Genomic DNA, 16,725 nt, shown 5'->3' on the forward strand with positions numbered 1-16,725 from the left:
TGGACAAATGCAGGAAGAATGTGTACCTGGGGCATCGTCGATTTCTTCCGACCAACCATCAATGTCGAAAGAAAGGCAAGCATTTCAAAGGCGAGGCAGATCACCGGAAGAAGCCCGCCGTCCGTACCGGTGATCACATACTTGCTATGGTCAATGATTTACATGTAATCTTTGGAAAGGGTCCCGGCGAACTATCTGTTCCGAATGACGCTGAGGGACACACACCCATGTGGAAGAAGAAATCTATATTTTAGGACCTACCCTACTGGAAAGACCTAGAGCTCTGCTCTTCAATCGACGTGATGCACGTGACGAAGAATCTTTGCCTGAACCTGCTAGGCTTCTTGGGCGTGTATGGGAAGACAAAAGATACAACGGAGACACGGGAGGACCAGCAACGTGTGCACGAAAAAGACGGCATGCCTCCAAAGCAGTATGAAGGTCCTGGTAGCTACGGTCTTACCAAAGAAGAGAAAGAAATCTTCTTTGAATGCCTGCTCAGTATGAAGGTCCCGTCTGGCTTCTCGTCGAATATAAAGGGAATAATAAATACGCCGGAGAATACCATGTGGAAGTTCAAATAGACCTTAGATGTTAGGGTTTGTAAGAGATATTATATTGTACATATGTAGCTAGTAGCGTCGGATAGATATACGAAAACTTGCTGTTCGACCAATCTCGCGGAGAAAGAGAGGTCACTTCTCTCTGTATATGTTCATGACGATCTTGTGTACTTAATGCATGGTTCCTTCATTTGCTTACTAGCTAGCGTGTCGAGTTCTCTCTATACGTATAGTAGCTAGCATCGACCAAACACGGAGATAAAGAGAGGTCACTTCTCTCTATTAGCTAGCTAACACAATATGAAACCCCTAAATTAACCCTCCAAAACCCCTAACCCCCCCCCCCTTAAAAAAACAAAAACCCTAGCTCCTGCCAGCTGCTGACGCGTGGAGGCCTTTTGGTCCCGGTTGGTATTACCAACCGGGACTAAAGATCCCCCTGCCTGGGCGCCCCACAGCGGCCACGTGGAGCCCTTTCTGTCCCGGTTCGTAAGCGAACTGGGACTAAAGGTTTTGGGCTTTAGTCCCGACCCTTTTGTCCTGGTTCCAGAACCGGGGCTAAAGGGCCTCTAGAACCGGGATTAATGGGTCGTTTTCTACTAGTGATGACAACCTCCCCTACAGAGCTGCGAGCAACCCTGAGGCAACGCACATGCACGTAAGGGCATGTACAATGGTGCTATCTTAAAAGTGTCACGTAGGATAAAAGATGAGGTGGAGGAGAGAGAACTCGTAAGAAAAGACTTGTCTTCTCTTATTTAAGATAAGACAAGAGATGATCTCTTAGCAAAATATGTCTCACTATGTTTTTAGGAATAGCTAGTTATTGAAGATAAGGCTAAGAGACGGCCCATCACAGACACTTTTTTGTGTCATCTCTAAATTACATGCAAGGTTTAGGATAAGACTATCTTATCAACCATTTTACATGCCCTAACTGCTCAATGAAAAAGGAAAGGAAAAATGAAGGAGAACTAGATTGATTTTTTTTAGCAGTAGAAGTACTAGATTTTTTTTTCTTTAGGGATAAACATGCTTTACTTTATTCAATAATCAAAACGTGTTTTCTGTTTTTTTCCTTTCGCGGGAGTCTTAGTTTTGCTTCTGCGAGAGGCACGGTTGTGCTTTCGCGAGAGTCACGGCCGTGCCTCTCGAAAATGGAAAAAACCATGTTTTCTGTTTTTTCTTTCTTTCGCGAGAGTCACGGTTTTTCTTCCGCGAGAGGCACGGTGGTGCTTTCGCGAGAGTCACGGCCATGCCTCTCGGACACGGGAAAAAACACGTTTTCTGTTTTTTTTTTCTTTCACGAGGGTCACGGTTTTGCTTGTGCTTTCGCGAGAAGCATGGCCGTGCCTCCTCGGAAACCAAAAAAATGCGTTTTCTGTTTTTTCTTTCCGCGAGAGTCACGTTTTTGCTTCTGCGAGGGGCATGTTTGTGATTTCGTGAGAGGCACGGGCGTGCCTCTTTCGAAAAGGGAAAAAACCCGTGCTCCCGGTTCGGTTTTTTCGTCCGTTTTTTTCGTAAAAAAAAAGTTCGTCAAAACCTATCAACATGGGATCTAGTTTTGAAGATCTCGACACGAGGAATCCAACGGCGAAAGCGGTTCAATAACACTAGGTAATGCGCTTCTACATTGATAAGGGGAGAAAGATGGCGACCCTCAGCAAGAAATAAAGCATGCTTCGCTAGGTAATGCGCTTCCATATTGATAAAGAGAGAAACACTCTACATCAAAAAAGAGAGAGAGAGAGAGAGAGAGAGAGAAGCACTCTAGCAAAAGAAATGCAAAGAAAATGCAACTAAGAAGGGGAACTGGGCCTGTGCATATGGATATGGTTCCATTTTGGTGGGCTGGGAGAGGATCCGCTCTGGCCTAAGAAACTGGGCCTGTAGTACGACTCTTCCATCTTGGTGCCGTGTCTCTGATCTACACTCCCCGCGCCGTGCGACTTCACCTCGATCACAGCCGCCGCCGGCGTCTTGTCCATCGCCGAGCTCCAGATATGCTGCCCTCCTCTTCCTTCTGATCTTGAAAGAGAGACATCCGAGAGGAGTGCATCTCAACCGTAAACAAACTGCCTCTACCACTCGTAGCAGGAGCAGGGCGCCCCGGGCACGGGATGGAAAAGAGGAGGAGGAAGGAGGAGGAGGAGGAGCAGGCGGTAGAGGGCCTCCCCAACGACCTTGTCTGGGAGTTCCTGTCGAGGGTGCTGTACCAGTCGCTGTGCCGCTCAAAGTGTGTGTCGACGGCGTGGCTCGCACTGTGTTCCGACCCCGCCGTCCGTCGGAGATCGCCGCAGACGCTCTCCGGTTTCTTTGGCCTCTCCCACAGCGGCAGCAACCGTTTCGTCAACCTTTCCGGCAGAGGCCGGCCGCTGGTCGACCCTTCTCTCCCTTACCTGCACGGCTTCGAAAGCGTAAAGCTCCTAAACTGCTGCAGCGGCATCCTTCTCTGCCACGGTATGCGAGCAGACGGCGCGCAATACATTGTGTGCAACCCTGCGACCGAGGAGATCTGGGCCGTGATACCCGCGCCTGATAGGCATGAGACACCACACCCTCTTGTTTACCGCACCATCTGCTTGTGTTTCGACCCGGTCGTCCCCTCTCGCTTCGCGGTGTTTGTAATCATTGATAATGGTCGCGACATTACCATTATGGAGGTCTACTCGTCGGATACCGGAGAATGGACTTCCATGTCGAGCCCATGGGGTCACCGAATTGTGTTGTATAACTATGAACCAGGGTACTTCTTCTTAAATGGTACTCTGCATTCCGATGCCTATGATTCTCGCGTGGAGACATTTGACTCGAATGGTAAATCAATAAATATGGTGGTTACGGTGGACACGGGCGGGAATACTTGGAGGACAACTCCACAACCGCCTATAGCTCAATTTACTTCCATTGGGTTCTCTCAGGGACGCTTACATGGTATTGAGATGGAAGATGGTGGTGGTTACCGGATATCAGTCTGGATTCTCGAGGATTATGCTAGTGGGCAATGGACCTTAAAGCACACAACCAGTATGCAGGAGCTACTAGGAAGGCCTTGTATAAATAACAAAGAGTGCTACGCCTTTGTTGCACTCCATCCAGAACGTAACCTGATTTTTCTTAATGGTGGGGTGGAACCGGAACATACACTTATGTCGTATGATATGGATACCCAGAAGTTGCATGTTATCTGCAATCTTGAAGATTATGAGATGCAAGATTTTCGACCTTACATTCCCTGCTTTGTGGAATGGCGTCCGTCAAATGCTCCCTGAAGTTCAGAGCAGCGAGTTGGCATGACTCCTTCATGAAAATCAGTTGTTCGGTATGGTCAAGATCTTTTAGTTTTGGGCAGTGAGTTGAATAAGTCCTACATCTACTCCAATTTGGTTTTCTTATAAGTTGGCGTCTAGGTGCATGCGTTTTTTGTGGCTTTGAACAATGTTGGCAAGGCAATAAGAACTAGTAGGCTACTATTCACTTTTGGAAAAACAAGTAAGCTACCCTTCAATCCGTTATGATTTTGATGCATTTGAAATTGTTATGATCTCATTTGTTATTTGAAATGGTAATCTCTTGTTGTAGTATTACAATTATATGTTGGCACCAACTTCTCTAGTTGTTGTATCTTGTCTGTACGAACAATATGTGGTAAAAAATATGCATGCAGGGTGTTCCACTGACGGTCCCAAACAATATGTGCTAGACCGAGTTGCAGAATCCTAACTTTTCTAAGGAGAGAAAACAACACACCTAATGTCATGACATGTTTGTAGTTACGACAAGGCATGTGATGTCATGCGGGTTCGCCGTTCATTACTATCCCTCGTGCAACCTGTCGTGTGTGATGTTTGTTCTTGTTCTGACTAGCTAAGCTAGCAGTCCATGGCCAATATGTCTGTCTTGGATCCACGTTGTTGTATGGCTGAAACAATTTCTGAAAAATCCGCCTAGTAGCATTCTGAATTGGACCTGGACTTCTTAAATATGCAAACTGGACTCTGTTCAAACTGCTAAAGCAAAGAGCTTAACTTGGACTTGGTCGAGCAAGACCAGATGCACAATGCCAGCTGACTAGGTGAGTGTTTCTTCTTTACATGCAACATTCTAAATTGTGAGCATTACGAATCTTCCGCCTGCCGGTGTACATATTCTGATGATGTAAATTGAGGGCAAGCGGACCCGATTACAAAACGGAGCACTGGGATTACATATTCTGATGATGGTATGCTCTCACTCTGTGTATCATCGCCTTCCTGATTCGATGGCTGATCATCTTGGACATGTCACTCTGCTTGGTTGATGGGCTCTGCACTTGAAAATCACCCGCAAGCTGTACTCTGAACTTCTGAAGGGGGCAAGACAAGTTGTTGATGTCGAATCCATCGACTAGGTTGCTGGATTCTTTTCTTCAGCAGTGTCGGCTCCGAGCGATGACGACGAAAACGGCATTTGTAGCACAAGATCCTGACTTTTGTGGACGTGATTGCAGCACCACACTCCGAGGCCATAGAACGCACGCTCGCCCTGCAAATACATACTGTATGTACCAACTGATTCAGTAAGCGTTCAGTTTTTTGCTCACTGAAAAAAATACAGTTGGACAGTCTTCAGTTATAGTTCGAGGAACGTCGGCCGGCCGGCCACCATCCCTGGCGTTGTGGCCGGCGGCCGCCGTGGCCCCCGGTTTTCTTGTTACAGCTGAGCAACGTCTCAAGGTCCTACTCGCACGCTCTCCTGAATCACACTCTGAAGACAGTGTTGACTGGAAGTAGACACGAAACGGTTCAGTCGTTCAACGGCCCGGATGCTGTCGGACAAAAGATGAAGATTTACAGCTTCAGTTCAAAGCGTCGGCCTTTATGTTGTCTCAATAATAGAACTGTATTATCAGAGTGAGTTAACTGAAGTGCTCAAAACAAGAGTGAGTTAACTGAAAGTAAACAAAGTCCCTTAAACAAACTCCCTGTAAACAAATCAAACGGAATGTTAACCAACTGATGTTCCCCAAGATTGTTTTGCACAAGACGCTGCCGCATGAATCGCAAAGAAAAATACGGAGTGGCAAGTATTCACTCCAGAGGGCTGTTGGGCGCGACTTCTTTACTTGGTCTCGAGTAAGATGGCAACGGGGACAAAGTAAACAGAGTGTTACCAGAGTGAGTTAACCGAAAGTAAACAAAGTCCCTTAAAAAAAACTCCCTGTAAACAAATCCTCGATTGTGCTCTACTGTCACACCATATATGTTGGCAATTGGCGTGAATAAGAAGCAAGAAATTGTTTGCACATGAACACGTCATTGTGTATCCTCAACGCCTGGATGATGCACCGCAGCTCACGTCAAAGAAGCCTCGCGGGAAGCACGATTCAGAGCAACCCTTACTAAAAAAGATAGACGACTTGTCTTTATTTATAGGCCGGCGCAAGCCTCGGCCAGAGAACACGGGCCGCCTAGCAGCGCTCAAACAAGAATGCGCCAAAGGGAGTAAGGAAGAGGCTGGTAGGATATGATGGCTCGGTGAACATACAGGGGCACAACCCGTACAACTTGGTATTGTGTCGGGGAAGGTTCTTCAGATCGAGCAAGGGGCTTTAGCTCAATTGATGGCAATGTTTTGTGCACGCATGGTAAAGTGTCGATCATCAAGAGAAGAAGGCAAGGAGAACGGGATGCATAGGAGGGTGATGATTTTATGAATGAAGTGGTCTCCCATGAGGAGGATCACCGGGCCCAATGAGCACCCAGTGTTGGAATTATTCCGTGATTGGCGACCCCATGACAGTCAAGAGCTCAAAGAGCTCATTTGGGAGTGTGCGTTGGAGGTGGTATGTTTGTTCTAGGCGCAGCTGTCGAAACATTGGGTGGAAGGCCTCACAAGTGTGTTGGGTTATGATGAAGGTATATTGTGGCTAGCAGTGGGAGAAGTGGAGGTTTTGTCGTGTTCTGGAGGAGCCCGGTAACCTTAAGATCGCTGAATTTTCCGAAGTATCACACTGAGACAGCTTGGCCGAACTAGAAAAGGAAGAGTGGAGATTAACTTGTTTTTATGGCGAGGCAAACAGAAGATTACGATAGAAAAATTGGGACATGGTGGCCTTCTTGCGGGAGGGGGGGGGGTCAACTTTGTCGTGGGCTTGCATTGGAGATTGTAGTGAGATTCTTTGAAGGGAAGAACAATTGGCGCCAAATGAGAGGGATGTTGTGTAGATGGTAGGGTTCAGGGAGGCGGTTGATGTGTTGTGGGATATATGATGTGGTTTATATTGGAGTTGACTGGAATTTTGAGAAGAAGGTGGCGGGTCATTATTGTCGAATCCGCTTGGATAGGGCGCTGGTGATAACAAGTTGGAGCACCATGTTCCCTTTTGCATCGTTGTGGCACGTAGTCATAGCTAAGTCAGTTCATTCGCCCATAGTTGTATTTAATGATTATGGGCACTGCAAATAGGAGGGTAGCTCTGATTGACCTTTCTGTTATGAGCAGATGTGGGAGACTCATGTTGATTTCTTTCTGATGCTTGAAAAGGTGTGGTGAGTAGGGGGAAGACCAAGTCTGTCATTGATATGAATAAAAAAATTGAAGCAGTGGCACGCTTGTCAGGAGTAGGGGGGTGTATCTTTTGGCCATGTCAGGAGTGAATTATGAGCACTAAAAAGCAGACTTTAAGATCTTAGATCTGAACCAAACCGGCAAGGCCAGTCTTATGAGGAGAAGAAAATCGAGCATCCAATTGTGGAGGTGGACTATAGGGAGGAAATTATGTGGAAACAAAGGTCCCAAATCAAATGGTCGGAAGAAGGAGACGGGAGATTTTTTTTTTTCCATCGGAAGGCATCTATGAGGAAGAGGAAGAATACAATTGATCAACTGAAGCGTGACGACGGAACCACATGTGATAGTGATATTGAGACCGGGTAATGGTTACATATTTCTATAAAAAAAACTTTATACTTTCGAGGAGACAGTGGGAATGGAGGAAGTATTATCTCATATACCTCGTAAATTTACTAATGAAATGAATGATATGCTTTGTGCCCCCTTTTCCAAATGTCCCTACAAAGGTTCCAGGACTTGATGGTTTTTCGATGCACTTTCCCCAAAGGAATTGGGGTTTGTGTGGTGATGAAATTACCGAGATGGTTTTGCGAGTACTTAATGGTATAGAGTCTCCGGAGGTTATAAATAAACGTTCATCGTGCTTATCCCTTAGTTAAAATAACTCAACCTCTTTAGTTAGTCTGTGCAAATCTTTGAGATTATATATGAAGTGGCTAACCAGCTAAAAAAGATCTTACCGGAGATTATTTCCCAAGAGCAATCCACTTCCATCCCAAGCATGCTGATCACTGGCAATGTGATTGTTGCATATGAGTGCCTTCACTTTATGAAAGTATCAAAAAGAAAAATAACGCTCATTGTGCATTGAAGCTAGATATGATGAAAGCTTATGATATAGTTGGATGGAACTATACTGAGGCAACAATATTAAAAAATGGCTTGCATCCAAGCCGGGTCCGGAAAGTTATGCAAGGTGCAACTACTCTATCTTTTTCGGTCCTACTAAATGAGGTCCGGTTGGAGGAGTTCAAGCCAACTAGGGATATTAGGTAGGGTGGCCCCGTTTCACCTTACCTTTTCTTATTGGCGTCTGTTTTTTTTCTTATTTATTAAAGGCCAAGAGTGATAATAAAAATGTTAGAGGTGTGATGGCTGCACCCTCGGCACATCTGTTTAATCACATTCTGTTTGATGATGATAGTTTAAATTTGGTAATGTTTAAAGAAAATCTTGAAGGAGATACGATCATAAGGGACACTGATAAGGAGTATTGTAATGCCTTTGGTTATAGAAGGTAAACATGGCTAAATCTTCCATCTTCTTTGGAAAATTACGGAGGACAATAGGAACATGATCAAGCACACTAAATGTACCTGATGAGATGTTGGTTGAACCGTGCGTTGGTTTACTGTCTGATGTGGGGAGGCGCAACAATGAATCTTTCCAATACCTCAAGGACTGAATATGGGTGAAGGCGCAAGGGTGGATTGATAAGTCTATGCCATCATTGGGAAAATAAATTTTGATCAAGTTGGTAGTGCAAGAAATCCTCAGGTACTCCATCTTATGCTTTCTAGTGCCAAGAGGTTTGTGTAATCATATTAACACCATGCTCAAGAAATTTTATTGGGGATTTAAGGATGGCATGCGGAAAACTGTGTGGGTCTCATGGGAGGATGTGACAATGTCAAGGTATATAGGCGGTTGGGAGTTGTGTAACACCGAGCTCTTTAGCTTGGCCATGTTGGCGAAGCATGGATGGAAATTTCTACAAGAGCCCGAGTCACTTAGTGCGAAGATATTGAAAGTTTTTGTTACCCCTTTGCAGATATTCTTAATTTAGAGGTTGGCAACCACCCTCCGCAGGTGTGGTGTGCTATTTATGCGGGGATGGCAGTACTTAAACATGGATTAATTCAGAGAATTAGTGATGAAGAGTCAGCAAATATCTGGAATCATAACTGGCTACCATGCGATAATATGATGTGGGCTTTATAACTGGTTTCTACTAATCACCCGCAAATTGATTTCAGTGTTGATTGATGGCCCGTCAAGGCAATCGAACGACATTGTCATTAATGAACATCTCTGTCCTATGTATGCACAAACCATACTCAATATACCTCTGAGGATGATGGCAATAAAATACTGTTGGGCCTGGAACTATGAACAGTCATGTAACTTCTCGGTGAAGTCGGCCATCAGCTACTTGTGGATACGAAGCCCCGGAAGGAAGATTGGTTAGAGAACCGGTCAAGTCATTCAGATGCTAGAGGTTCTTAGAATCAATGGATCAAGATATGGAGGGCCAACATTCCTGCTAAGATGAGAAGTTTTGTCTAGCATTTAGCAAAGAAATCTATCCGAACTGGAGGTCCAACTGTTGGCGAGCTCGGGGGTCGACGGCGAGGTGCTGGCTAGGGCTCGCCCGAGTTGCGTGCTCGTCAACAAGCTTCGGGTGTGGTCGTCCAGCTCGATTCCAAGCACTCCTGGACAGTCAATTTGGTCAGCGTGTGTGGTCGGTCATGACGAATACGAGGGTCATGACAGTAAGGTCAAATTGATGCTTACCTTGCGGGAATTAATGTGTGATGATGACACGACTCGGGTGTCGTCGTGGACATGTTCTGGGGCATCTCTAGACGTGCACCTGGTATCCAAACAATGCGCTGATGAAAGGGGGGCCGAACTGTAATAATTTTTAATACACTCTAATTTAATAATTCACATTTAAAAAATTGACAAAAATTTAGGATTTGGATTTATTTTTTGAGAGCCTTTTTAGAGTAATTTTTTTTGAGAGATAAGGAAGAGCCAGTCTTGGGCTGGGCCTCGTTCCACCAAGGCCGGCCTAGTAGTTTGCTCCTTATAGCCGAGGCGGAGCCGCGGAGGAGGCGGTGCTGCTTCGCTTCGCTTCGCTTTGCGGGAGGGAAAGTCGGCCAACCTTCCCGCTGCCGGCGTCGGCGTCGCCGTCGGTCGCGTCCCCGCCGCCCGCAGGTGAGCCGCCGGCCTCCTCTCGCCCCTCCCCTCCCCCTCCGACTCCCCCGCCTAGGGTTTTGTGCTTCACCAACCAGAGCTGACGAGCATTTCTTCCCCCCGTTCCGTTGTTCGTCGCAGCCGCAGGCACCGCCGCCCCCTCGCTCCTCCTCTCCGGCGAGCTCGGCGACCCCCTCGCCACGGAATCCGCCGCTCCTCCCGCTTCCGCACGTCCGCGGGTGCAGGTGAGAAGCGCGCGTCCCCACCTCCCTCCCCCTCTCCGACCCCCGCAGCAGCGCAGTCCCCTGCTTGCTGCTAGTCATCAGTTAATCGGCGGGACGGAGCCACGCGTTTCCGGCCGGGCGCCGTGCGCTCCGCGGCGTACGTCGCATTTGGGGTGGGGATTTTGGCCGGGAAGGTTGTGCGGCGAACTGTTTTTGGCAGGGAATGTTTCTGCTAATTTTGGCCGGGATTTGGGATTCGCTCCCGGGCTCCCGGCTGTTCCGTTCTTAGTTATTAGGTATCATATTACTTGCAACTGATTACTTGGTGCTGTGGTGATCTATTTACCGAGTGGCATGCTATTTTACTTGACTTGTTCTTAGTGCGTTGCTTAGCCCAATTTGTGTGCACATTGCTGTAAGATGAGCTCTGCTGTGTGGATGCATTTTTAATTAAGTGACCTGCTGATGTTGAGATTCATCTGCTATAATATATAGTTTACTTGGGTTCTTAGTTATTGGTATAATTCATGAATGCTTTGCTAATGGTGCCACCAACTGTTTTGTTTGTTAGCGTATTCTGAGCAAAAAATCTTTAAGATTATCTTAGTTTCTGAGAAATTGTTTGCTGAACCAATTATATCTGTCAACCCTTGCTGACTGTGAAGTACTAGGCGTTTTGTAGGATACAGATGCTTTCACAAAGTTAATTAGTTTCAATTCTCCAGGCAAGCATTCATCTTCTTTTGATTGACATTCATCTTGCATTGCATCGAATGCAGTATGCAACCTATGGTGTAAAATGCTGGCTTATTTCATATGACAAGTGTGTAGGTGGATACATGTATTTTCTGCCTAGACAAGATTGAGCGCGTGTTCTCCCGAATTAGTTCTAGTTCATTGTTGAGTATTTATATTGCTTGCATTCTTACTTATTGTTGCGATTCATGAATGCTTGCCAATGGCGCCACGGCTGTTTTGTTTGTGACTTTATTCCAAGCAGATATTGCAAGTGATTGCTTGCGCTCTGGTGATCTTCTTACTGAGAGGCATGTTATTTCACTTGACTTGTTTTTAGTGCGTTGCTTAACCCAATTTGTGTGCTCATTGCTGTAGGGTGAGCTGTGTTGTGTGATGTTCCTTTATGATGATAGACTCTGTATTTCCTGCATTCGGTTGCATTTGTACCTGAGTCACCTGCTGATGTTGAGATTCATTTGCTAGTTTACTCACGTTCTAAGTTACTGGTATGATTCATGAATGCTTGCTAAGGGTGCCACCTACTGTATTGTTTGTAAGGTATTCTGAGCAAAAAATCCTTCTGATTTTGTTAGTTTCTGAGCAAAATTGGTTGCTGAACCCATTATATATCTATCAACCTTGGCTGAGTGTTAAGTACTGGGTGTTTTCTAGGATACAGATGCTTTCACAAAGTTAATATCTCTGATTCTCCAGGCAAGCATTCATCTTCTTTTGATTGACATTTGTCTTGCATTGCGTTGAATGCAGAATACAACCTATGGTGTAAAATGCTGGCCTATTTCATACGCCAACCGTGTAGGTGGATGCATGTATTTGCTGCCTAGACAAGATTGCGCGTGCTGTGTTCTCCCGGATTAGTTCTAGTTCATTGTTGAGTATAGTCTGTAAATTCTATGGGCATGGCGCACTTGGATGCATAATTAATGAACTATTTCATTTTATTAAATTTCTTGGTTCCTGCTCTAAACCATGTGTATTTATTGCATCTGCTGATGTTGAGATCCATCTGCTATAATATATAATTTACTTGGGTTCTTAGTTATTTGTGTAATTCATGAATGATTGTTAATGGTGCCACCAACTCTTTTGTTTGTTACTGTATTCTCAGCAAATAAATCCTACCAACTGTTTTTTTAGCGGATTCTCAGAAAAAAATCCTTCTGATTTTCTTAGTTTCTGAGCAAAATTGGTTGCCGAACCCAATTATATTTATCTCTCCCCTTGCTGAGTGTCAATATTCAGTTGCTTCCACAAAGTTAATTAGTCAAGTACTAGTTGGTTCATCTGCTATAGTTTACTTGAGTTCTTAGTTGCTGGCGTGGTTCGTGAATGCTTGCTAATGGTGCCACGACTGTTTTGTCCGTTACTGTATTCTGAGCAGATATTGCAGCTGATTGTTTGAGCTCTGGTGATCTTCTTACTGAATGGCATGCAATTTCACCTGACTTGTTTTGAGTGAGTTGCCTAGCCCAACTTGTATGCAGACTGCTGTAAGATGAGCTGTGCTGTGGGATGTTCTGTTGGAATTAACTTACTGCATGGAGTATACTAGTACTTACTATTTTATTCGTTTCCAAGAAAGATTCTTGATGTGCTTTCGATGCTTTGCTGCTTTGTGATGATGAAAGCTGAACCTGAATGTCGATGGTATGTGTCGTCCAGAATTAGTTCTAGTTAATTGTTTGAGTTACTTGTTCTCCTTTGCAATGACGAATTGTTGTCAAGTTGGTGTCTCCTTCACAAATTGTGTAGCTGAACAGAAACAGTTCTTTTTCTTCACTTATCATTTGTACTAGTTTTGTTTTCCGGGCAAAAAAAAAAACCTACAGCTGATCGAATGCCTGAATCGCTTTATCTCCCAATCAAGTATTATCTGTTTGATACTACATACTTAAAAATTGTGCATCACATTGCAGAGATACCTCGTCATGTCAGCTGCTGTAGATAGTGCACGGAAGAGGTGCAGCTGTGGCAGCTCCAAATGGCAGAACTTGAGCACCAAATGCCTGAACTTGTATGCACAGACACACTGGTTGAATTATATGAACCAGATCCATCCAATCAACTCGAAGGGAGTAGTAGTTAATTGGTAGTGCTGCTGTCTAACTGTTGCTTGTTGATATGCTGCGTGCAGAAAGTGCAGTTGTTTCAAGGATGGTGTGCATTGCATGCGTGGGCGATGCAAGTGCAAGGGCTGCGAGAACAATCCGTATGACCTGGTAAGAAATGCTTCTTTCTTAGAGCAGACTTCATTACTGAACATCATGCTGCTATGGCCTCTGCCAAGAACCTGAAAGAAATGTGTTGCGCTTATTCCAGGCCTATGAGGGTGGCAAGGGGTGCACGTGCAAATCCAACAAATGCAAAATCATGACCTGTGGTTGCCGGGAGGTATGCGCTCTGCATGCACGGTCCTTCCTTGTTCTGCATTCTTGTCTATTCAGAAACTAGACATGCTGTTGTTGCTTCTCTGATCTTGACTGAAATTCGTCTTTTCCTGAAGCGCGGGGCCAGGTGCACCTTAGAATGCAGTTGCCAAGGGTGCGAGAATGGAAAAGGGACCGGAGGGGGTGAGCAACCACATTCTCCTCTCTTTATGTGTGACTCCTTGTTTGCATGATGGATCACGCTCGTGTATTTGTCTCTGCTGTTCTGCGTGTAGAAGCAGCCGATAAGTCCAATGCTGGACCAGGCGGGCAGGGAGGTACCATCAGCAGCGGCGAGGCCGTCGAACCGTCCAGCAAACGGCCAGAACTCAAGGTAAGTTTGTGCCTCTTCTTAGTTGTGCAGAGAAAGTGTAGTGTATGTAGTATGTCTGTTGAGGGGTAAGCAACTAACCCTGGTGATATGCCCCTTTTGTGCAGTGATGACACTAGGCTTGAGACATACCAGAGCATGATGCAAGTCACCTTACATGCTTACCATCCTTGTAATGATTACTCGAAGCAAGAACGGCGAGAACTCCATGATCTGCGATGTCGTTAGCCTCAGTCTCAGGGGGCTCTTGATCAGACTGATAGATACTTGATACCCCGTCTGTAACATTTTATAAGACGTTTTGAGTCCATGATAGTGTCAAAAAAACGTCTTATATTATGTTACGGAGGGAGTACATATATACTCCTGTAGGAATAGTTGCCCTCATCGGTTGCCGTCCATACTCCATACATACTCGTTCTTATGCATACATACTTGCTGCAAATGATTTCTCTCGTATAAACTTTAGGATTAATTCTGATGGTGTTTGAAATCCAAACTGGTATGCGTAGACAAAGAGGCCCTGGTGGCATTGTTTCTGCATTGCGTTACATATTCTAATGATGTGCTCTCCTCCTGTTTGCATCATCATCTTGCAGTCTGCTTGATTTATCCTCTGCTTGAAAATTGCTTGTGAGCTTTACTCTGGTCTCTCAAGGAGGCAAAACAAGTTCTCCATCATCATCTTGCAGACTTAAACTTGTAGCACAAGAGCTTGACTTAAACTTGTAGGCGTGATAGCAGCACCAACTCAGAGGCCAAAGGCCATAGCATCGGATGCTCTCACCCTCTGCATACATACGCGTAAACTGATTCAGTTCTTTGTCCACCGGAAAAATACAGTTGGGCAGTCTTCAGTTCTACCAAGCTCAACTTATGACGCCATCACCAGGGTATTTACTTCCTAGAGCAGAAAACCAAGCATCTAACTCATCAACTGCTCCCTCCGTTCCTATATATAAGTCTTTTTTGAAGATTCCAATATGATGGACTGCATATGGAGCAAAATGAGTGAATCTACACTTTAAAATATGTCTATATATATCTGTATGTAGTTCACATTGAATCTCTAAGAAAGACTTTTTTTTTGAAAACCCCCATATATTAATCAGAAAATAACAAAATTCTTACAATTGTTCATTACAAAGCTAGCCACGCAGGGCGGAACACTATTACATAAAACACCGTCTGACCTACTATCAAAACAAAATTTAGCAATCTCATGCGCCACTCTATTTGCCTGCCTGTCAATCTTCACTATCTTGAAATCCTTAATGAGGTCTGAGACACTCATCGCCTCCTTTTTCAGGTCCACAAAAGGAGACCTGTCAAAAGAATCTTTTGCCAGAGAAAAAGCAACAGCCGCGCTGTCAGTCTCCAAAATAACAGGACTTTGGAATGTAATACCAATATATAACCCAGCAAGCGCCGCACGAAATTCTGCTTCATCCACACAAGTGCACGACCTGATAAAATCCCATGAGGAAACCAGGACTTCGCCAAGGTGGTTCCTGGCAATTATCCCAATGTTGGCAGATCTTATGCTCTCCACAAAACTAGCATCAACGTTTATCTTAATATACCCTTGGTCCGGTGGCTCCCAATTACGACAAACCTTCGCGATTGGTGTGATGTACCTCCCATTATCAATCACCCCCTTACCTTTGATACTTAAGTCAACTTGCGCACAGTTTTTGACATTTGTGAAGGATTTCCAGTAATTTCCCACAAAAGTGACAGAAGCACATAAGGATTCTTTCCCCTTCCCGAAGATCATATCATTTCTGAGATGCCAAGCTCTCCAAAGCATGAATAAAACTTGATCACGTTCTGGCGACCGCAGTTGATCAAGCAGAATAAACATCCAGTCCGGCCACGTAAATCTGAAAAGCTCCTCGGCAGGAATATTCCACTCTTCTCTCATAGCGAAACGGAACGCACGCACCTTTGAACAAGACACAAGGGCATGGAAAGTACTTTCATCCTCCATCCCGCATATAGTGCACATACCTAACACCGTTTGGTGATGAATAACTCTGTTTACCTGGGTTGCCAAACTGTTAGATGCAGCTTGCCAGGCAAAAATTCTAAATTTTTGCGGGACTTTGGCTTTCCAAATAACATCCCACACACTTCTTTCCTTGTCAGCAGCATAACTAGACGATCCTGTCTCGCCCTTGCCATCCTGAAAGTTTAAAGCCAGTCTATACGCATTTTTAACCGAGAACATGCCATTTTTCTCATAGTGCCAAGCAATTAGATCTCCCTCACCTATAGTCTGAATACGTAAACTTAGGATCTCCTCAGCATCATGGTTATAGAAACAGGAGCCTGATTAAATTTTCATGCCATCTTCTTGTTCCGCTTATGAATAATTCAGAGACCCATTTCAGTCTAGTGCGGTTCTTTTTGACTAAAACTCTGAGGCCAGAATTTCTAGGTAGCCAATTATCTCTCCAAATATTAACATTTTTTCCATCGACCACTCTCCATATGACCCCTTTTTTTAGTAGATCCAATCCATGCACAATGCCTTGCCAATTCACGGAGGTAGCCTGCGGGAAAGTAGTATCCAATATGTGACCATTAGGATAATATTTCACCTTCAAAACCTTAGCACATAAAGAATTTGGATTCACTAGCAACCTCCAAGCCTGTTTAGCCAAGAGAGCTTGATTAAACAATCTAAGATCTCGGAAACCCATGCCTGCCTCTCTTTTAGGTTTCGTGAGTTTATCCCAAGCTAGCCAATGAGTTTTCCTTATGTGATCTTCGTCCCCCCACCAGAAGTTTCTTATAATTTGAGATAACTCATCACATAATGAAGCTGGAAATTTAAAAATACCCATGGCGTACACTGTGAGCACTTGCAAAACTGCCTTTATTTG

The 16,725-nt window shown here is 44.8% G+C and overlaps 2 protein-coding genes across 2 annotated transcripts; both read left to right on the forward strand.

The window, feature by feature from the left end:
• The first annotated feature begins 2,683 nt into the window (after positions 1–2,683).
• LOC109762117 (uncharacterized) lies at positions 2,684–3,835 on the forward strand. The gene has a single exon (XM_020320938.1). The coding sequence runs from the start codon at positions 2,684–2,686 to the stop codon at positions 3,833–3,835; it is 1,152 nt and encodes a 383-aa protein (XP_020176527.1).
• A 6,154-nt stretch (positions 3,836–9,989) lies between these two features.
• LOC109762116 (protein tesmin/TSO1-like CXC 3) lies at positions 9,990–14,425 on the forward strand. The gene is made up of 8 exons (XM_020320937.4): positions 9,990–10,118; positions 10,239–10,342; positions 12,997–13,094; positions 13,215–13,299; positions 13,400–13,471; positions 13,584–13,650; positions 13,743–13,840; positions 13,945–14,425. The coding sequence occupies exons 3-8, from the start codon at positions 13,009–13,011 to the stop codon at positions 13,945–13,947; spliced, it is 411 nt and encodes a 136-aa protein (XP_020176526.2). The 5' UTR covers positions 9,990–10,118; positions 10,239–10,342; positions 12,997–13,008; the 3' UTR covers positions 13,948–14,425.
• Positions 14,426–16,725: the final 2,300 nt, after the last annotated feature.

Source organism: Aegilops tauschii, chromosome 1, assembly GCF_002575655.3.
Source record: "Aegilops tauschii subsp. strangulata cultivar AL8/78 chromosome 1, Aet v6.0, whole genome shotgun sequence".
NCBI classification, from domain to species: Eukaryota; Viridiplantae; Streptophyta; class Magnoliopsida; order Poales; family Poaceae; genus Aegilops; species Aegilops tauschii.

What these genes read in the sequence shown, in the direction of transcription:
- LOC109762117 (XM_020320938.1), top strand. Translation starts at nt 2,684, where the DNA reads ATGGAAAAGAGGAGGAGGAAGGAGGAGGAGGAGGAGCAGGCGGTAGAG.
- LOC109762116 (XM_020320937.4), top strand. Translation starts at nt 13,009, where the DNA reads ATGTCAGCTGCTGTAGATAGTGCACGGAAGAGGTGCAGCTGTGGCAGC. An exon ending in AGCACCAAATGCCTGAACTT is followed by an intron (nt 13,095 to 13,214) that starts GTATGCACAGAC and finishes TGCTGCGTGCAG; the next exon opens with AAAGTGCAGTTGTTTCAAGG. An exon ending in TGGAAAAGGGACCGGAGGGG is followed by an intron (nt 13,651 to 13,742) that starts GTGAGCAACCAC and finishes TTCTGCGTGTAG; the next exon opens with AAGCAGCCGATAAGTCCAAT.